This window comes from Megalobrama amblycephala, linkage group LG5, assembly GCF_018812025.1.
Source record: "Megalobrama amblycephala isolate DHTTF-2021 linkage group LG5, ASM1881202v1, whole genome shotgun sequence".
NCBI classification, from domain to species: Eukaryota; Metazoa; Chordata; class Actinopteri; order Cypriniformes; family Xenocyprididae; genus Megalobrama; species Megalobrama amblycephala.
Genome location: NC_063048.1, coordinates 41,165,040 through 41,187,797, shown reverse-complemented (window position 1 = coordinate 41,187,797; position 22,758 = coordinate 41,165,040). Strand labels below are relative to the sequence as shown.

Here is a 22,758-nt window from a genome sequence, read left to right as displayed (position 1 = left end):
ATCAGTCTAAATGCACCTGGTTGTTGAAACTACATATGTAAATTTTAAATTCATATTAAGACCAATATCGTGATGCATCATTATAGGATTGTCTAGCGATATATCGATTATCGCAGAATCTCTGACTCGCGATATTATCGTTATCGTGAGCCATTTAACTTGATCGTATCAGATCGTGAGGTACCCTCCGATTCCCACCCCTAGTTATGACTAAGACCCTGTTTCCACCTGGTATTAAGATCAGTTTTGGTCAATCGGATCACAAGTGGACGACGCTAAATACAGGGCTAAATGGGGTGTAAAACGTTTTGAGCTTGTCCACTTTCGACCACTTCCAGAGTTAGTCAAAAACGCATTTGACTGGATTGCTTTCGTAGTGTAGATGCTCATGTGATCGAATGCGTTCAAAAAGACCGTCTACTCTCCACATACTGACCTAATGTGTAAACAATATGGGAAGCTCGTTAGCCAGACGGGATTTAAAGTTTGTCGGCTGAAGATCCAAGTTTGCCAAGCACAATGTTCTTCACTACTTCTGATTTCTAACACACACTCACAGCGTTCAGCCAGTCTTGTGGCTGTCAGAGCAGAAATGAAAGCTGCTGCTCTCCGTATGTTTATATGTTTATGATCCTGTTTATAGCTGCATGCGACTGTAGGGAAAGCTGGGTTAAAGGGGTGGTGGAGGGGACTGTGGGAGAGAGAGAGAGAGAGAGAGAGAGAGAGAGAGAGAGAGAGAGAGAGAGACACGGAGCTGATTGGCAGGGGTTCAACTCGCTACACGATTGTCATACTTTCACAGACATTATGTGGGTCAAATTTGCAAGGGCAGGAAGGAGGTCAGGGGACTCTACACAGAGACGGCCTACAGAAAGAGAGAGAGAAAGAGAGGGGGAGAGAGAGAGAGAGAGAGAGAGAGAGGGGTTGGACTGGAGTTTTAACAGGAATTCCAAGACACCAACTGTTGCTGCCAATGAACTAAACTACAGGATTAAAGAAAAAGACACAAAACCAATGACGTTTCTCTACTCCCATTCACATAAAAGTTCTCCTCACTGCAGCTGTTATGAGGGTAAATGACTTCCACAGCCTGCCAAGTGATTTAAAGTCCATGTTAGGAGACGTACATACACTACCGTTTAAAAGTTTAGGGTCTCTAAAACTTTTTAGGTTTTTGAAAGAAGTCTCCTATGTTCACCAAGGCTGCATTTATTTGATCGAAAACACAAAAATCCATTATGAAATATTATAACAATATTAAAAATTATTTTCTATGTGAATATATTGTAAACTGTAATTTATTCCTGAGATCAAAGCTGAATTTTCAGCATCATTACTCCAGTCTTCAGTGTCACATGATCCTTCAGAAATCAAATGGTGATTTGCTGCTCAAGAAACATTTATTATTATTATTAATGTTGAACAAACATTTGTGCTGCTTCATACTTTTGAACTTTTTTCAGGACTCTTTAATGAACAGCATTTATTTCAAACAGAAATCTTTTGTAACATTGCAAATGCGTCACTTTTGATCAATTTAATGCATGAATTAAAACAAATTTCTTGGTAAAAGACATGTTCATTTGTGCATCACTGAAAAAATTTGATGGTAAGACGTAAGTGGTAAGTCTGTGTAAAGATGTTTTGTGCAGATTTTCTTCACGCCACTGACACAGAAACCCAGAAATACCAAGAGCATAATAAAGTTGTGCACTGTATCGAAAAGGAAAAGAGGGAGGGGAGAGAGAGAGCGATTAAAAAAAAAAAAAAAACACAAAGCTGACTTCACTTGGAAAAGAAAACCAGCATTGTGCTCCAGCTCTGGACAAATGACGTCCTCCTGGTGCAATCTGTCTGTGAAAAATCATTTACTAAAGCAGCTGTGCTGCTGGCAAGAGAAACTGCATCTAAAAGTGACTCCAGTGCCCTTAACCACCTTCTACATTACACTCTCATTATTCATTTATGTCTCTGTCATCTCAATTCTCTCCAATAAAATCATTTGAAGCTGTGAAAATCAAATAGATTGAAACCGAAACAGAATAGATTTACAGGGCCCATATCATGGAAATTTCCCTACTTTTTACTTTTAGCCTGGACACATTTTTATTGAAGTCAGCGTGAAACATAAATTGTGTGTTATTGATCTTATTGTGAGCAATTCATCCATGCATTTTTTCTTTTTTTGCCAGACTTCTCCAATCATTTCGTCCATATAAACCCACTGCAAGCTTGGATTCAGATCTGTCCATCCAATCAACATCCGATGAACTGAACTAAGAGCCTACATTTTTTCCCAATAATCACTCAAATGTACATCAAAATACAGAAGACAGGATCTGTTGTTACTTCCATTTCATCATGGATGAACTTCCATTAACCTTTCCAATCATTAATGAATCATCCAGACTGATCTTTGAACCTGTTCAACTGATTCATTAAAAAGAACTAACTCAAAAGAATGATTCACTCACAAATGGTTATGGTTATGATGTTACAAAAGTTTGGGTTATACACCAAAGCTTTAAATTAGTGTTGCAGTCAAACCGAGACCAAGTCGAGACCAAGACCAGAGTGTGTTGAGACCAAGACAAGACCAAAACTTTGTGGGGTTGAGACCAAGACGAGACCAAGACCAATGCAGGGCGAGACTGAGTCTAGACCAGCACTCCTCAAATTCATCTAAAAGGTCCACATCTACTGTATGAGAAATGTTTTATATTTAATCAATAAATACAATTAGAATAATAAGACAATATAGAGCTGTTACCAATCAAATCACTTACAATAAAATTCAGAGGTGGCACAGAAGTTGCATCTGAATTAGTACAATTACATTATGAGATTAATGTTTTAAAAATAACATTCTGAATATAGAAATATGATGGAAAAATAAAATGATAGGTCTACTTTTAAATATGAAACTGAAATCAAAACACTTAAAGGTGCTAAAGAGGATGTTTTGTTTTATACATTTTTGCAATATTACTTGAAACTGTCTTTACTAACTGATAAAAGACTATTTATTAGGTGCACTGAAAGAAATAATCTTAATATACATAATCTGTGCACGAGGTAGGGCCTTAAAAACATCAGCCAATCGCGTAAACGATTGGCCCTCTGGCTTGTCAATCACTGCCGTGACGTTCCTTGTGAGAGATGCGCGGCTGCGCTCTCCAGTAACTTTCCACACTCCACAGGCGCTGCATTCAATGTTTTTGTCAGGAGACAGGAGTAACAACTGCAGATGATGAGTTACCTGCGGTGAGTCCGACATATGAATCCAAAAAACACGACACAGCGAATGCCGGTGGTAAACACTCGTATTCAAATACTCATGCACGAGTTTTGGGAGGCGTTCCTTTGAAGTGAGCTGTGAAGGAGGGGGGCTGTTCTTACGCATGCGCTCATTTCAAAAACTCAGTAACAGTCTTTGGATTCTCAGTCGACGAAAAAAATCCTCTCTATCACCTTTAAAGGGTTAGTTCACCCAAAAATGAAAATGATGTCATTAATGACTCACCCTCATGTCGTTCCAAACCCGTAAGACCTCCATTCATCTTCAGAACACAGTTTAAGATATTTTAGATTTAGTCCGAGAGCTTTCTGTCCCTCCATTGAAAATGTATGTACGGTATACTGCCCATGTCCAGAAAGGTAATAAATACATCATCAAAGTAGTCCATGTGACATCAGTGGGTTAGTTAGAAGTTTTTGAAGCATCAAAAATACATTTTGGTCCAAAAATAACAAAAACTACGACTTTATTCAGCATTGTCTTCTCTTCCGGAATCCTTTCCATTGAATTGATTCCATTGAATTGATTCCATTGAATCCTTTCATCTGTCGCCGTTGGTAATGCACTTTTACGTCGCCGTGGTTGTTTTTGGCGATTAGGACATCCGCGACATGCACACTTACGCACCATTTCAAAAAATATACCAAAAACCAAAATACAAACAATGTAGAATAGCTTGAATACAGCGCGCTCTCCCTCAGACTGTAAACGAAGCTCGGGTGTGTCAGGGAATCATTTCTTCAACCAATTTGTTCAAAGCAGCTGATTCATTAAGTAACGAAACACATTTGCCAAAATATAGTATAGGCCATAATTATTGAAAAGCCTCTTACAAACAACTAGTGAAACAAAAACCATTATTCAATAGTGAAAATCATTCACATGCATAACTGAAAAGTCTCATAAATATTATTTATAATGTTTACAGTGTTTGTAAGAGGCTTTTCAATAATTATGGCCTATACGGCCCCTCACAGAAATTAAGTCACTTAATATTAACTTCTTGTTTATTGAACGTTTGTATAAAACCAAGACCAGTCTGGAGTACTACAACACTGTTTTAAAGATGGTTAAGATGCCGTTTAATCCAGCACCCAGTAATGAATTCAGGATGTGATGCAACCTTGCCCTCACAACAGCTGGCTTCCATTTCTCATCTTTATCTATTCTGCTCTGAGGCCTGATCCACTTCTCTGTCCTCCTCTCAGCTCTCTACACTACATTCTTCTCTTCACACATGGAAATATACAGATAAACATGCTCATCCAGAGACAACCACCAATCTTTTAGCCACTAAAACAAACACATAGTATCTTCCCACATGAGCTGGATCCTAAAGGGAAGAAATAGGGGAAAAGTCGGAGAGAAGGAGCGGGGCTGGTTTTCCCTCCACTGAGGCGTCTCTGGAGACCCCACAGGAAGTACAGACTCCAGTCTCAGCCTAAGAGAACAGCACTTCACGGGAAGATCCAATTAAAGAGTAACATGTGAGACTTCATGAGACTCTTTTTACTAAAAACCAATTAAACTAAATTAGACGGAGTAATTCAGATGTCGGCAATGTGTGTAATTTGGAATGAAAATGACATTTGCTGACTTAATATTAAATGAATGTTATTTAAAATTTAAAAAAAAAAAGAGTAGTGAACAGAGAAGTGCATTTATCCTGTCTGTGATGTGGTCAGCCTTATCCTTGGAAAGATTTACATGCTAACCAAAGTTTCATTCAAAATCCCAGAATTACTTCAGTTATTGTTACTGTAGTAAAACTGTGGTAGCTTGGCATAAGCTATCAACATGATTAAGATATTAAAAGTCTGCGTGAAATGAAAGTTGTGACTGACATCATTCCAGAGGGGAAGCAAATTTTCAGATTTTATTAAATATTATGAAGATGAATGTTTTTTGGGTTTTTTTGCTTGTAGATTAACTTGCACAAATAAACTGTTCACCACAAGGCTGGAAATGTGCTCTAAAGCCCAAAGTGAACTTTAGTTTTGACATATACACTTAGTGTATGCATACAGCCGAATGTGTAGACTTTCCAAGTATACTGTACTTTATTTCATAGAATGTGCGAACATGTGCGCACTAGAAAGTTTCATCTATGTCCAATGTCAGTGTCTTTCCAGAAGTTAGGAGGAATAAAAATCTTTATAGTCTTTGTACTCGTTTAAACTAGATTGATAGCTGTTCGGTCTGTTTCTTTTTTGACTGAAACAATGGCCTAGGTCAGTATTGCCACCTTGTCGACAAACTGATTAGTTCAAAAAAATTCAAGCCGTATATGTGAAATTTACATCACGCATACTTGTGTACTCCGAATAATAAAGTATACTTTGGGTTAAAGTTACCATGAAATCAAAATGGACAATTCTTGTTTTGTTTTGATAAACAGGAATGCAACAGATCACAGTATGGCGCAGGCCCCATGTGATTTGCAGATTAATTGCAAAGTTTAACTATCACAGAGAGTGAAAGTTTATCATTTGGCATGTGCTTTGTCTGGCCAATTTACACATTCAGGTGATTTTAAACCATTCCAGCGCAAGAAGAGAAAGCACGCCGTTATCTGTGTGCACAACCACACACTCAAGGCGTTTCAGACAGTGTGTGAACATCGAATTGATTCCTCTTTCACGTCCTTGCACTTTGAAGGACGCACACAAAATTGTTAAAATAGCCATCTTGGAAAGTATTCTAGTAAACACAGTTGGTTACATATTAAGTGAACTTAAACAGTTGAGAAAGAAATACTGATCCAGTGTCAACAAAGCAAACATGCAAAGACTAAGCCAAACGGCCTTTACAAAAAAAAGGTAAAGCAACGATGTTGGACAATTTTGAAGTTGGAGGAGAAAATGAGATGGAGTTTTTCGACCTTTTCGAAAAGGGACTTTTCCCAAGTGATTACGTAATGTGTGGAGCATCACAGAGCAGTGCAAGACAAGCATTTGTGGTTAAAAATTATATACATTTTTATTTTATTTTTTAGAAAATGACCGATTGTTTCTCTAGATAAGACTCTTATTCCTCATCTGGGATCATGTAGAGCTCTTTGAAGCTGCACTGAAACTGACATTCGGACCTTCAACCCGTTGCACCCCAGTGAAGTCCACTATATGGAGAAAAATCCTGGAATGTTTTCCTCAAAAACCTTAATTTCTTTTCAACGGAAGAAAGAAAGACATAAACATCTTGGATGACATGGGGGTGAGTCAATTTAACAGGACATTTTAATTCTGAAGTGAACTAATCCTTTATGTAATAAATGGAAAGTAAAGTTACATTACACTGGATGCAGTCAAAGTCCCTTCACTCGGCGTGAGTTCACTGATAAGCCACGCAAATATCGCGTTCATTATCGAAGGCGATTCATCTGCGATATGAACGTGATATTGCGTGGCTTATCAGTGAACTACGGCTCTGTCAGTTAAATGGCGCTCCATTTGAAAGCAGGTGATGGAGATTTACCGGTAATCAGGGAACCGGCTTTACTGACGAAATGCGCGTGAGAATCGCATGCGATATATCGCCCAGCCCTACCTCTCGGGCATCCTGGGCATCATGCAATCTCTTTGAATGGGGAAACATCAAATTCTCCAAAACTGTTCGCCAACCTTACGATTAAATTTCATATTTGAAATCACCAATGAAATCTAACAACAACCGGCTCATAAATTTAGTTTCTAAACGCTCGAATCATGACAAAAAAAACATATTTTTCAGGCTGGCTCAAGCTAATGCGCATGCGCAGACCTAAATGCGCGTCTCTTCGGAGGCGCATGTCTGACTGTTTCTATAGAAACCGGTGATTCTAACGGCCGCTGAAGTGACGCGATGACTTTACCAGTCAGCGATTGGCTCTTATTTAGAAGGCGGGACTTATTCCGCCATATTGCGCGTTACACTTTCTCCCATTCAAAACAATACGAGTGACACGTCTTGTGTTATTCTATAGTCTTTGATGCAGTGCAATGAGACTTTTGACAACAGTACAAATAGATTCAGAATTTTTGCTTTGGCGCGTGTAGTGTAGACCGCCTTAATGGTTGCGGCACAACACAAGCTCCTGTGAGCTGATCACTGAGCACATGATGAAGAGATTGTCAGGATTTTTTTTTTTTTTTGCTTCAGATAAGCACCCTCCCACAGGACTCCAAAAAGAGGTCAGTTTCTCTCTCCCTGACCAGACGCTGCTGCAGGCCGCCTAAGGAATGCAAGCTCCAGGCCTCTGCCGTAAAGCTCTGACTGGGCAAATTTGAAAGAGAGGAAGTGAGTGAAGAGAAAGAAAAGAGTTGTGCAGACGAGGTCATCCTCTGTGAGTGGGCCATCACAGCTCAGCCTTTCATACAGTGCGGACAAAGACACTTTGAAGGGAACACCAGGGCGTGACTGAGGAGAAGATTCACTGCTTCTCTCTGTCTATCTCTCAAAAGGACAAAGGGAAGATACAGTTCACTTGTTTAACAGTTCACTTGGTTAACTGTGAGTACTGCGTGTGTGAGATCCATGCTTGTTGTTGGTCTAAAGTTTGTGAAAACTTTGCAGTGATCCAACACAGTGTTCAACTGGCTTAAATTTTTGTTGCATCAATGATAATGATATGTCCCACTCCACATATCTGTACATTAAACATCAAATATGTTCTGATTGGTTGTAAGTTTGACACTTCCAATTGTGAATCAAATAAAAGGTTTCTTGAGTTAAGGCCTGTTCACACCAAGAATAATAACCGTAACCAGGGCCTAAAATGAACACTCGGCAAGCACCAAATGTGAGTAAAAATCGGTGTTGGCAAATATATGAAACGGTGTCAATCGCCAGTTGGACAGTAATATTTTTATAAATTCTAACAAAACATGAATGTGAACAAACGTGAACGACGCTTGGGACAGTTGACGGGGCAGTGCTGCAATGTCACGAAAGTTTAAACCACGCCAATTTAAATATTTAAGCGCAAGACGTGAAAGAGAACTCAATTCAGTATTCGCACACTACGTGGGACGTTTTCTGTGTGAAAACATCTGAAGCTCGTGCCCAGAAATCCGCATCTCAGACAGCACATGAATACTGAACTGAGCTCTCTTTCACGCTTTCTTGCTCTTGGACAGACATATTCAAACAGAATTATGTCAAAATGCCCATTTGGCAAGTATCCTAGTAAACATAACATAGTCAGGTATGTCTTAATATAACTGAACGTAAACAGTTGAGAAATAAAACGCATGTGTAACAGTTTATTGGATCCGTGCATTAGCTCTTAAAGTGACAGCAGCCTAATATACCTGCAGATGTCTGTGTTTTTAATGTTAAAGGTCCTGTTTTTCGTGTTTTTTTTGAAGCTTTGATTGTGTTTATAGTGTGCAATATAACATGTGTTCATGTTTCGCGTGTAAAAAAACACAGTATTTTTCACATAATTTACTTATCTGTATGCCGCTGTTTCCACTGTCATAAAAACGGGCTGATGACTTCCTTGTTCTATGAAGTCCCTCCTTCAGAAATACGTAACGAGTTCTGATTGTGCCAGCGGTTCCTGTGTTGTGATTCGACAGCAGCTTAGCGAACCTTGCCCGGAAAGGTCACGCCTCTTACCATAACGTGGAGATGCACGCGCTCAGTGTTATTGTAAACATGTCTTTAATTTTACCCTATTAATTTGAGCTGGAATCAGACCCGGTGATTGGACTGCGGGATGAAAATAACAGCGTTTCGACGACATGGCGACAAACACACTCTACAAACGCAACTCTTGTGTATTCCTGTGGGCGGAGGTTAGTCAAAAAACTGTTTTAGTGACGTCATTAAAGAAGGAAGTAGAGGGATGTAGTCCAAACTGGCCGTTCGATGTAGGCGACTTCTGTTAAATAAAATATCTCGCTTGGCATTGAACTTTGAGCTTTAACATTTTACAGATTTTATTTATACTCTAACAACAACATTACACACTAACTAAAGTTTGAAACATGGGATCACGAAGAACGGGACCTTTAATCAAATAACAAAAAACAAAGAACAAATCACTCACTGCTCTAGACTGAATAACTTTTGTTACTTTAATAAGGATTAATCTATGTTTCATGGCTGGTTAAAAATATTTATGGATGTTAAATTTTCTCAAGCCATTGGGAGGTGTGGGGAAAAGTTAGGCCCTGAGTGTAACTATTAAGTTTTAGTAATCATTCTAATTCTACGAGAATAGCAAAGTCCACACTGCAGCTATTACGATAACGACACAGAGGAATTATATCACTTTTAGAACAATAATTTTACAGCTGATGAATGGAACCCACCCGACTTTAAAGAGTATTTAAAGCGTCTGTCGACATAACTGCAGTGTGCGCTTATAATAAACAGAACGATATTGTCCATTGGGATCGACATTAAAAGTTATTGCTATAATGAACTTTATAGGTATTATTCTTAGTATGAATGGGCCTTTAAAGTAAGTAAAGTATTAAGCACGTGAACAACACAAAAGTTGCGTCCCAAATGACGCACTATACGCTATGTACTTATGCACTATGTACTCATCCATGTAGTGCGTGAATTGTATAAGGTTATTTTGTTATTTAACATCGGAGTCTGACAGCCCCTTCCCCTTCACTACGTAATTAAAGCTAAGACAGTTGAGTGCATGAAGTGTCCAACATTCCACTCTTTGTTTTTTCCGTTAATTTAGTGCATCATCCGGGTATTTAAAAGTGTCCTTTTTCTTTTTGGAATTTTCAGTGTGAACGCACTACGCACACTATTTATACTTAAAAACGTCATAGAATAGTGCACAAGTACACAAATTGGGACGCACCTATAGACTTCTAGCTACGCAAGGTCTATTTCACGCAAACAAATATTTTAAAACACATCATAACACAATGTACAAAGTACAAATATTCAATGTATTAAAATCACCTCAGTTCATATGAGGTGTTGATTAGGTCTTCACAACAGTTGCATACTTGTATCCACCTTATTTTTCACTTAAGAGCGGGAGCGGCCATTTGTAAATTTAATGCGTCTGGATTCTGGTGTCATTCGCTTCCAGTTATTTTTATCTGTACAAAACAGCTTGTTGTGCTGCCTGATATTGCAAACTGGTATTTCTTACCATATTATTTTAATGTATTATCTTAATTATAAACACACTGGTTTGTACCGCAAACCATTTTAGTTTACTGCACTTTGATATTCTTGTTATTTCCCTATACCATAAATCAGAACTCCTCTTGCAGAAAATACCTTACTTTTGTGTTGGAAAAATAAGGTGGATAAGATACGTTTCTGGCCTTAATCATCCAGCCAACAACACACCCACATACGTTAAAATGAACTAAATCTCAGATTAAGTAGGGAGGCGAAGACTCCCTTCACAGCGATGATGTAATATCTTCAGTGTTTTGATTCTGCAGAGGGATAATATTTTCTCAGAGCTTTTCCTGGTGGATCAAAGGTTTTGATTACGCTTTTATCCCAGAGTCCTCTGGTTATCATGCACTAGCCCCCACCCAGGACACAGGAGTTACACAATCTTATCAGCGTGACATCAACATCAGCAGAGATAGAGTAAACAGTCGTGAGAATGGAAGCCCACCTCCTCTTGTGACGCATAGTTGGGAGCCGCTGGATCCACGGACCAGTAGCAGTAATCAAACCCAAACTCCATCAACTTCTCCCTGGAGTCAGCCAGTCCCTCCGAACGCCCATCCAAACGCCCCTCCAACTACATAGAGGGGAAAAAAGGAGTGATAAATGGAAGATGGTTAGCAGAATAAACTAGATTTGTACATTTTATGAAGAGCGGTGCCGTTCTGGGGTAGAGTTGTCAAAATTACCAACTTCAATACCAAGTCGGATCCACTGATAGGCACCTGCTTTCAATTGCTCCCGTGTTATCGTGCTCAGTGAAGACCGTCAAAGATGTCCATTTACAACATGTTTTTGAAGCGTTGATCATTGTAGCCAATCACAGACATATCTGATGAACACGTGAACACAATGGCCAATCATTGTTTAAGAATTCGCTCAACAGCGCTCAAAATGCCAGGGGGAAATGCTGGTATCATCATATTTTTAAAATTTCAGTACCGACTTGGTACTTTTGACAACCCTACAGGGGTGCGTTTCCTGTACACAGACATAACTCACTGCTTAACTTCCATATTACAATGCGTCGTTGGAGAAATTAACAAGCTAACGACAAAATTGTTTTAATTTTGTCGCACATCCAACGTTCAACATCTATGATGTTGATGTTATGCAGATGGTGGAGTAAAAACTTCTGTTAATTATTCAGTTAGAAATTGAATTTTTCAGATTATTGCTGTAAATAATGACTACTTCGCTATTTCTGTTTTCTGTTGTTTGTCTTTTCTTTTTATTCAGCTGATTGATAAATTCATGGGTTCCCTCTTACGTTATATTTCAGGGTTTCCCTAGAGAGCTAAAGCTCTTAAAAAAAAAGGCACTTTCATTTCTTAAAAGGCATAAAATGAAATGAAAATGAAACACATGATGGGAGGAAAGATATAGATTGTACTGTATTTCAGTTTGCTTATTTTGTTCAATTATATCCACCTTATTCCTAACGAGCCTACTGCGTTTTGAATTATGGGTGGCACTTCCTGTTTGGGAACTTCCATTCAAAACTAATCATTTCAAATCATAAGGTTGCCCTACAAATAAAGCTTATCCATCAGTTTGACTGAAAGATCTCTTTTATTTTCAGACATCATGAGAATAGCTTAACGCTGGTATTTTAACGTGACGTTATAACATATCTTTTTAGTCGCTGCATTTTTTTCCTCATGATTATTTTCTTTTTTCCTTTTGCAGTCCGCTGTAATAGTATGAAAAAGGACAACATATACTGCACATTTGTGCTCTGTTCTCCCTATTTAATTTATGATATATCCCATTAATAATTCACTGGAATGCAAAAAGAATCTCTTGTTTTTCTCTTCAAATCCTCACGTGTCTTTCCAGGTTTGTTTTCACAGGTAAATACAATTTATTATCTGTCAAAATGACGGAAATCACTTTGAAATAGTATCAAGCAATGCTGAAGCATTTTTGATTAAGCCAACGTATGTTACATAATACAGATATATTTACTACATTACAACAATACTACAATAAATACTTTGATTGTTGCGATCCTATCAGACTTATGATAGCGACCTGAATCGTAAAAAAAAAAAACACTGTTCGCCAGAGGAGGACTGGCCCCCCGACTAAGCCTGGTTTCTCCAAAGGTTTTTTTTCTCCATTTTAACACCTATTTGCCACCTGATGTCACCTGATGGAGTTTGGGTTCCTTGCCAATGTCGCCTTTTGGCTTGCTTAGTTGGGGACACTTGACATTTGACTTGACATTTGATATTCAACAGTATTCTTGACATTTATTCAACAGTGCTTTGATCTGCCTGCATTCACACTATTCTTTAAAAGCTGCTGTGCAGCCAAAATTTATGCACCAGTTATCAATGTAAAGCTGCCTTGACACAATCTGCATTGTAAAAGGCGCTATATAAATAAAGGTGACTTGACTTGACTTGACTTGACATTGATATTTAACCCGTCCGTTATTGCTGTGGAAAGAATTACACTTTTGCGGTTATTCATGGTCTGCTGAAAGTACCTTGTTGATGCTTTTACAATTTTAAATGTCCTTTTGATGTTTGATGGTTGAAGGGTGAGTAGAATAATGTCATCTCATTGTACCCAGTTTAAAAGTTACACCCATAATTCGCACAAAGCGTCATGGGGTGTAGGAATAAGGTGGATATTTAAGTACACGTTGCACTAACAAGAAACAATGCTTCAAACCACAGGTTGAGAACACAACTTTGTGATGCCTTTTGCATATTTTTTCTTTTTCTTTCTGGAACTATTGTTTCAGGAAACAATGTTTCTATCAATGGAACTTGCGAACAATTATGCTTTTGGGAAACGCACCTGAGTGGTTGCCGGGGAGTTGCTATGCAGTTTCAAGGGTTTTTATAGTGGTTTTTATGGCATTGCTATGCAGTTGCCAATTCTTTCTCAACAAGACACACAATTTCAGGTACACGCTAAAGTTTAATACTCAGGGTTTGCGATTTGTTGAAATCCCCAAGTATGAGCAGTAGTGATATTTAACAACTTCACTAAAACACAAATCATATTACATCACATATAGTCACTGGCGCCAGTGATATCATGTTTTCTGTTAAAATGATGATGAGGTTTCGCATAATGTTCATTATCCAGCAAGCCAAGTTTTCTATTATACCATTTTCTTATACAACAACTGATAACCCTTCGTTATGACTGCACAAACTGCATTACACTCTATTGAGAAAAGTGATTTTTCCATTGAAAGTCTATTTAGACCATTTAATCAGTTACTGGGAGACCAGCCCTTTATGTGTTCAATTTTTCCACTAATAATATTACAGCACACTGATGCCAAGAAGCAAGGCTGTGTGCCTGTAGCTTATGCCTGGGATACTCTTTAGTACACTCAAAAACAACAGTTAGGAAGTTGTTAGGCTGGGGGACAAATGACTTAAGCATTTGAGCATGACCTGACTGTCAGCATCAAGTTATTACCCAGATCTCAGCACACAGAGATCACGTATACCTCAGCACTTTATTCGCCCGGTCAAACAGATCTTCACTTGGAGGAGCGTGCAGAAACATGCCCGGGCATCGCCAGCCTATCACCCTGACAACGTTACTTCTGCGGCTCTGGTGTGTAATTATTCGCAAAATGACAATCCGCAGCTGACTTAATGACCTCACAATATGGCCCACAGCTTCACTAATGAGCCCTAACATTGCACTCAGCACTGTTATATTTAGGCTCAATAATAATACACAAAATCAGATCTGATTATATGGCCAATAGGCCTGGTATCCTGAAACAATATGAAACATAAGTTCTTCGTAAGCACTACATTAACTCTACGTGTCCCAAAAGCATTGTTACCTACATGCATAGCAATTAAAAACACTCATTGATACATTTTTAAGTAACTTTTTATCACTTATTTGTTTTATTCCTATGTTATTTGCATGATATAAAGCTATGTTTTAGTCAGTACTTTAGTTAATGAGAATATTTCCAAGTCAAGCTGTGCTATCTGGCCTTTTCCCTTCCGCAGCGGTGCCAGGAGACCGACTGGACCATCGCAAAACAGATGGGAAGAGTCGTCAAGAAAAAGAAAACCTTTTACTTTAAAGCATGTGGTTTTAAATGTTTTAATATAATATGTATGTGTGTGTTGTTTACTGCTACTACTAATTAAGTACTTTTTATATTTCCACTGGCACAATGTGTTACTGTGATTTTACTGGTAGGTTATAATTATATTTTGTTCATTAATGAAATGTGGTTAATATGCTGGTAATTCTGTATATTTTATTGAAGATCAGCTATGAAATATAAAAGACGAAACCTGAATAAAGTTTTTGATGTGAAGCAATAACATGTTATTGAATATATTACAGTAAAATTTAAAAAAATAAAAATAACAGTATAATGCTATACTTAATTTGACTTCTACTGTAGTTAGTTTTACAGTCATTTTACTGAGGTACCAAATACAGAGATTTGCTGGCTATTTGTTGTCAGTAAGTTACTGTTGATTTTACATGAAATATTTTACAGTGTAGTCCAAATATAAAAAACGTATTATAGGCGTACCATAGTGATTCAGGATAAGACAAAAACACAGTTTGGATGATGGATTCATGACGTACTCACTCATTATATACATTTTATGAATTCTGAACAAAAGCAAGCTACATAGTAGGGCTCAACGATTAATCGGAAAGTAATCAAAACCGAAATTCAGAACCTCTAACCTGCGTAATTTTTCGTATTTTTAATACTATTAATACCAAAAGTCCCTTTCAATGAAAGTCTGTTCAATCGGTGGCCATATTTGCAGCGCCTTCGGGCATCCAAGACCAAGTCATATTTATTTGAATGGGGAACCATGAAATCTCAAAAACTGCTTGGCAAACTCACAATTAAAGGTGCCCTAGAATTAAAAATTGAATTTATCTTGGCATAGTTGAATAACAAGAGTTCAGTACATGGAAATGACATACACTGACTCTCAAACTCCATTGTTTCCTCCTTCTTATATAAATCTCATTTGTTTAAAAGACCTCAGAAGAACAGGCGAATCTCAACATAACACCGACTGTTACGTAACAGTCGGGATCATTAATATGTACGCCCCCAATATTTGCATATGCCAGCTCATGTTCAAGGCATTAGACAAGGGCAGCCAGTATTAACGTTTGGATCTGTGCACAGCTGAATCATCAGACTAGGTAAGCAAGCAAGAACAATAGCGAAAAATGGCAGATGGAGCAATAATAACTGACATGATCCATGATTACATGATATTTTTAGTGATATTTGTAAATTGTCTTTCTAAATGTTTCGTTAGCATGTTGCTAATGTACTGTTAAATGTGGTTAAAGTTACCATCGTTTCTTACTGTATTCACGGAGACAAGTCTGTCATTATTTTCATTTTTAAACACTTGCAGTCTGTATAAGTCATAAACACAACTTCATTCTTTATAAATCTCTCCAACAGTGTAGCATTAGACGTTAGCCACGGAGCACCATCAGACTCATTCAGAAACAAATGTAAACATCCAAATAAATACAATACTCACATAATCTGATGTATGCATGCAGCATTCATGACGAACACTTTGTAAAGTTCCATTCTGAGGGTTATATTAGCTGTGTGAACTTTGTTTATGCAGCGATAGAGTCGAGAGCTCGGGAGGGGGCAGAGATCGCGAGCAATTAAAGGGGCCGCAGCCTGAATCGGCACATTTGTAATTATGCCCCAAAATAGGCCGTTAAAAAATGTATTTAAAAAAATCTATGGGGTATTTGAGATGACACATTCAGGGGACACCTTAGACTTATATTACATCTTGTAAAAAAAACGTTCGATGGCACCTTTAAATAACATATTTCAAATCAGCAACAAAATCTGACACAAACTATCTGAAAAATGTGGTTTCTTATGCACAAATAGCGTTAAAAACACTTATTTTTCAGGCTAAATGAGCTAATGCGCATGTGCAGTCCTAAGCGCGAGTCTCAGATTTCTATGGGACGCAGAGCTTAAAACGGCAGCTGCAGTGACGCAATAACTTGATCAATCAGTGATTGGCTCCTTTACTTAGAAGGCGGGTCATATTCTGCCATTTCTCCCATTGATAACTAATAGGAGTGAACCATCTTTCTATATCTATAGTCTTTGTTAATACTTTCCTCTTAAAAACATACTACCGAAACTGTAGTCATAATGACCTAACAATGACCTGGTCATAGACCACATATCCTCTAATAATTGTGCAGCATGAACAAATAATAGTGTCTCTATTATGAAGTTTCTGTTTCTCTATGCAGTCTTGTCAGCTTTGCACGCCTGTCTTTTGTTCGTTTATGTCAGCCCATCTTTTCCCTTGAAAACTGTCCTACTTTCTTTAAATAACTAGTGGAACGCAAGTCTTCATCTTGCTCTCGTGCTCACAGCAGGTGACCAGATGTGGCTCCTGCCATTTTATTAATCCATTAATCAAGTGCTGAAAGTAAGGGAGTATTTCCTGCTACAGGAGTAAGAATGTAGGCAATGCATCAGTCTAGGACACATACTTAAATAAAATATCTATATTTTCTAATTAAATATGTTTGTGGTCAGTAAGATTTTTTTATGTTATTGAAAGAAGTCTCTTGATCAATTTAATGCATCCTTTATATATATGTATATATATATATAAAGGATATATATATATATATATATATATATATATATATATATATATATATATATATATATATATATATATATATATAGAGAGATATATATATATCTTAAAGACTGCAAATCTTTTTGGCCTGTAGTTATCTTATCCCCCATATTATTTGACCCCAAAAGTCATCCCACCAATCAGGTTTTGAAGCTCTTCAGTGAAGAATGAGGTGTGGAATGACATTTAGAAAGTGTAAGGTAAGTGTGCTGCTTGTTTAGGCGTTTGGGGTTTTCAAGAGGAAAGCGATGGTGCTGCTATTCGAATGTGTTTATTCAGTTCATACATGGCATAAACAAACAACTGAGTAATCCAACAGGAAAAGAATCATTTTCACTATAAACTTCCTGTCACTGAGATATCGGTCGAATCCTAACACTTTGAACTCTTACAACAGATTCTTCTTCTACTACTCCTTAATCCCTCCATGTTCTAGCTTGTACTATTCCAAATGACTGCTTAAACTTTGTGTTACTAGCACTTCTCATGTGTATTGCCTCTTTAAAATCACTCATTTTGGATAAAAGCATCTGCTAAATGGTTAAATGTTCATGTAAATGAATGTCAACAACTGTGGTATTTTCTGAGATTATGTACTTTCTGACACCATAAACTTTTAAACTGAAGGAGTTCTCTAAATCCTTTATTAAAAAAGCTCAATAATTGTGTAATAAAAACAAACAAATATGAATTTACCTTCACATTTCGGACCCTCACCACTTTATCCTCCACTTGTACAGCTAACCGTCCTCCGTCCAGACTCTCTCTGAAGAACAAAAACAAACAGACCGACATTCAAGACACTGAACAGAGCACTGCTAAGTAAACATTTACAATACAAGCATATTAATTATTTTTTATAAACTAGTTCCTTCTTAATAGATGAGCACTGTTAAAACAGGCTATAAGATCATTCAGGACTGGTCCAACAAACGCAACGTGACAAAATCAATCAAAAATCACAGCCAATCAGAAGAGCGTGTGGGTGGAGTTTCTCTACAAGAGCAAAGCAGCCGCAACGAAACTGATAAATTAATAAAATTTCACCATTTCAACATTATTAAAAATACAAACCGAGTAACTGAAACAATCTTTGTCATAGAATACACTTGTTTGTTTACATTGACTTGACAGTTCAAACGTTCTTGTTTCCTTTTATTTATTTTGAAGATCTGGAGGTCAAGTTTTTAAAAAATTTTAATTCATCATTTTGTCGCAGCGTCGTAACGCGTCTGTGAAAGTATCGAATGTTCTGTTTCGAACAGCAAGCTACCAAGGTCAGAAACTAACCAAGACCACTGAAAGTGTCAAAAATGACCCAGATATTTGAATTATGCAGGCAAAAATGCACATAGATTTCTTGTGTTGTTTACACTTTTATTAAAAAGTTTTTTAAAGAAATTAACACTTTTATTCAGTTCAAGTATTGATTAAATTGATCAAAAGACATTTCAAAATATTTTTATTTCAAATAAATGCTGTTCTTTTAAACTTTCTATTCATCAAAGAATCCTTAAAGGGTTAGTTCACCCAAAAATGAAAATAATGTCATTTATTACTCACCCTCATGTCGTTCTACACCCGTAAGACCTTCGTTCATCTTCAGAACACAAATTAAGATATTTTTGTTGAAATCCGATGGCTCAGTGAGGCCTGCATTCACAGCAATGACATTTCCTCTCTCAAGATCCATAAAGATACTAAAAACATATTTAAATCGGTTCATGTGAGTACAGTGGTTCAATATTAATATTATATTGCAACAAGAATATTTTTGGTGCACCAAAAAAAAAAAAAAACGACTTATTTAGTGATGGACGATTTCAAAACACTGCTTCAGGAAGCATCAGAGCACAAATGAATCTGTGTGTTGAATCAGCTGTTCGGAGCACCAAAGTCACACGATTTCAGCCGTTGGCAGTTTGACACGCGATCCGAATCATGATTCGACACAAAAGATTCATAACGCTCCGAATCTTCCTGAAGCAGTGTTTTGAAATCGGCCATCACTAAATAAGTTGTTATTTTGTTTTTTTGGCGCACCAAAAAAATTCTCGTCGCTTTATAATATTAATATTGAACCACTTTTCAACATTCAACATACTTAAATATGTTTTTAGTACATTAATGGATCTTGAGAAAGGAAATATCATTGCTCCCTATGCAGGCCTCACTGAGCCATCATATTTCAACAAAAATATCTTAATTTGTGTTCTGAAGATTAACGAAGGTCTTACAGGTGTGAAACAGCATGAAGGTGAATAATAAATGACATTATTTTCATTTTTGGGTGAACTAACCCTTTAAAAAGAATCATGTGCCAATGGCAAGATTCATTTCTGCACATACATTTTTCCCCCCAAGATAACAGACTTCTTAATTGATATATGTAACTTTTCTGTTTTTATATTGAATGGTTTGATTAACTCCAGGTTAGCATTAAGCTTTCTAAAATCCGCAGAGGCATGTTTATTTGGCTGTGATCATATTCAGAGCGAGAGGCCGGGCGTCTGGAGGATTCATCTGCGCTGCTCTGTGGCGCTGACTGAGAAGGTCAGATTGAACTGAAAACAGAGCGCTGAAACTCCTCCATGAGCCGCACAGCTGAGCTGAAGCAGGTGTGTGCGTGAGCGTGCAGGATATGTGTGTCAGTGTGTGAGAGAGCAGCGAGGACAGCTGTGCAATCTCTCCAGTATCGGGTTCCAGATGAACTGATGCAAGAGAATGAAATCCAGCGTAGGAGCATGGCGGTGTACAAACCTGAAGTCTGACAATGTGAGCAGGCTGGGGAAGGCCTCGTCGTCTACACTGCATCTTAAAGCTGAAGTGTCATTCTACAATGTTAACATGTTTTCCTATCCAGCTCAATGCGCACACACACACACACACACACACAACTATAAGTGAGTCATTTCGCATGTGGACTTTCGCACTGTGGCGATTTCAAAACACTGTCAACGTCAACTTCTGGCTCAACCAATGGTGTGAGTTTGGGGTGGGACTACTTGTTTGTTGTTGATGTCAGTTTTTATGGCACTACAAAAAATAACTTGAGATCATCAAATATTGATGAGAACTGAGATATTCTAAACAAAATATAATTATTATAACAGCATGGTCATCATAGGTTTGATTTCCAGTGAAATGGTTAAAAGCATCTTCTAAATGCATAAAACAAATGGAAATAATATTTAATAAATTAATTATTTTAAATTATTATCATTAAATGATATTAAAGGGGTTCTTGATTATGATTTCACTTTTTTAACTTTAGTTAGTGTGTAATGTTACTGTTTGAACAACATCTGCAAAGTTACGATGCTCAAGGGAGATATTTACTTTTAAAGAGTTCGCTGTTTAAGGACTACAACAAACGGCTGATAGGGACTACAACGAGCTTCATCCCGGGTTGGTGACATCACTAACTCTAAAATTTACATAAACCACGCCCCCAAGAACACACAACAAAGGGGGTGAGGCCATGTTGGGCTGCTTTAGAGAAGAGGAAGAGTTGTTGTAGTAGAGTGTTGTTGTCATGCCGTCATTTTACAGCGGACTGCTTCACAAATGAGGGTCAATTCAACACTGGATTTACACAAAAGATTAACATGACGACACATGCTAGTGGATGAGTTGAATCAACTCCATATCAACTATATACATTTATCTATAAACTGTTCAGAAATGTCCAGTTTCATAAAAGTTGTAACTTCTTCCTGAGTCTCTCCATCAGTGTCGACTCCGGTTTGAACAATGTAAGGCTGAACACCGTTACTGACAATCCTCATTTTGGCTGCGTGAGATTCTCCAGCTTTGTTGTTGTTGAGCTGTTAAAGCTCCGCCCTCTTCTGGAAAGGGGGCCGGGAGCAGCAGCTCATTTGCATTTAAAGGGACACACACAAAAACGGCGTGTTTTTGCTCACACCCAAATTTGAACTATTTTTGAATTTTGTCAAAACAAATTTGCCAAGCTATATTTTGCTTTTCCTATATATTTAAAATATTTAAAAATATAAAATATTTCCTCATATTTTTATCATTTAATCAAACTATATATATATATATATATATATATATATATATATATATATATATATATATATATATATATATATCTTTTTTTTTTTTTTTTATAAGCAAACACCCATAGCACCTTAACAACCACCTGGCAATAGCCTAGTATCCAATCAAGCTATTTTTCCAATTGCGTGTGATGCTGATAAAGCAGCAGTTCTTACACTGGACTCATCCACCGAAGGCTGGGAGCTTGTTATGAAGCTCTTAGCTTGTGTTTTGCCATGTGGGTCTGTTTCACTCTGCCAATGATGAATGGAAGCCCTACCCACAACCACAACAACCTACCTCGCCTTACAGTGTGTGTGTGTGTGTGTGTGTATACTTTTGCCTAGAAATGCTGCATTTTATAACATAATCAGTGGAAAGAAAAAATAACTCTCATTATGAGGAGAGCATGTTTACAGACTTGGATCTCTGTGCCATTCCCACACAATTCCTGTCATCTCCAGCAATAAGTAGGCTATTAGAATATCCTGAACTCAAAAAGAATATGGCTTTTGACCAAAGCAAAAAGTGCAAAGAGTCAAACATTTATTATGCGCATACTCATAAAAACCAACGGCTGCCTTTTAAAAAGCCATCTTCATTTGCACAATAATGACGGAAAGCCATGAAGTCGTCCCTTTGTGATGCACACTTCAGGGAGACTCTAAATGTCAAGGCTGGCAGATACGGCCAAACACACGCACACATCTTTGTGTCTAAATCTGGGAGGAGTTTCTTCACCCCCCTGTCCAGCTCCCACATACTGTAGTAATTTGGCTAATGCTGGAGGGTGGGGCAGAGGGCTCTCATGGGGCAAACTCTGTTTGAATACCCCCCTTTTTAATAAGTTAAAGCAAAACACATGCATTGGATTTTACATAACATTTGTAATGCAATTTTGTGAAAATGATAAAAACAAGATATTAAAATCATACAGTATGAGATAAACTTTTGGGGAGGGGTTTTAAAGGAGATTATAGTACATTTATCATGCACAAAACACATTGTTTTCAATATAACTTAACATGCATTATCTCCACTTATGCAATGCTTATGAACGCATGCTTACCCGTATTCTATGATCTCTAAAATTGTGTGTTATGTTAAAACTAGCTATTAAATGTGCAATATAATGAACTGAATGGCTTATTTGCTTCAGTCAGTGCAGGTCTATTCCCAGACATAGCAACAGCACCAACAACTCAAGGCTGTTTATATTCATTCAGCAGCTCTTATCATGCACTTTTACAATCAATTACATATAAGATCCATTAAAGCTGATCGTACCTGGAGTTCAGCGGACGGACTCGAATCGCGACTTTCACGTTTGCCATTCGTTTGACACCGGGCGGAGGGAAACGATGAATTGAAGTTCAGCTGTCCGTTAGAGTCCATTTATTAAATGCCTCCACTGCAATGAATTATCCCGAGCAGAGTGAGGAAACCTATTACACGTTTTTCGGGTCATGTTATTGATATCGTCTAGACAATCACAGAGCGCATTATGAAGCCGCGGCCGCAGTTGAACTGCGCTAAAACTTCCTGCGTCCCTGCGGGAAGGGAGAT

At 37.7% G+C, this 22,758-nt stretch overlaps 1 protein-coding gene across 2 annotated transcripts in view; it reads right to left on the bottom strand.

Annotated features, from left to right (window-relative positions):
- Positions 1–22,758, bottom strand: part of stard9 (StAR-related lipid transfer (START) domain containing 9) — a 64,947-nt gene extending 42,189 nt beyond the window's left edge. For both annotated transcript variants that reach the window (XM_048192325.1, XM_048192326.1), the window contains exons 1-3: positions 22,480–22,758; positions 17,827–17,896; positions 10,893–11,021 (exon numbers count right to left, since the gene is read on the bottom strand). In XM_048192325.1, coding sequence (XP_048048282.1) covers positions 10,893–11,021; positions 17,827–17,896; positions 22,480–22,526 — 246 coding nt within the window. In that variant the 5' untranslated portion in view covers positions 22,527–22,758. The remainder of the gene's footprint in view (positions 1–10,892; positions 11,022–17,826; positions 17,897–22,479) is intronic.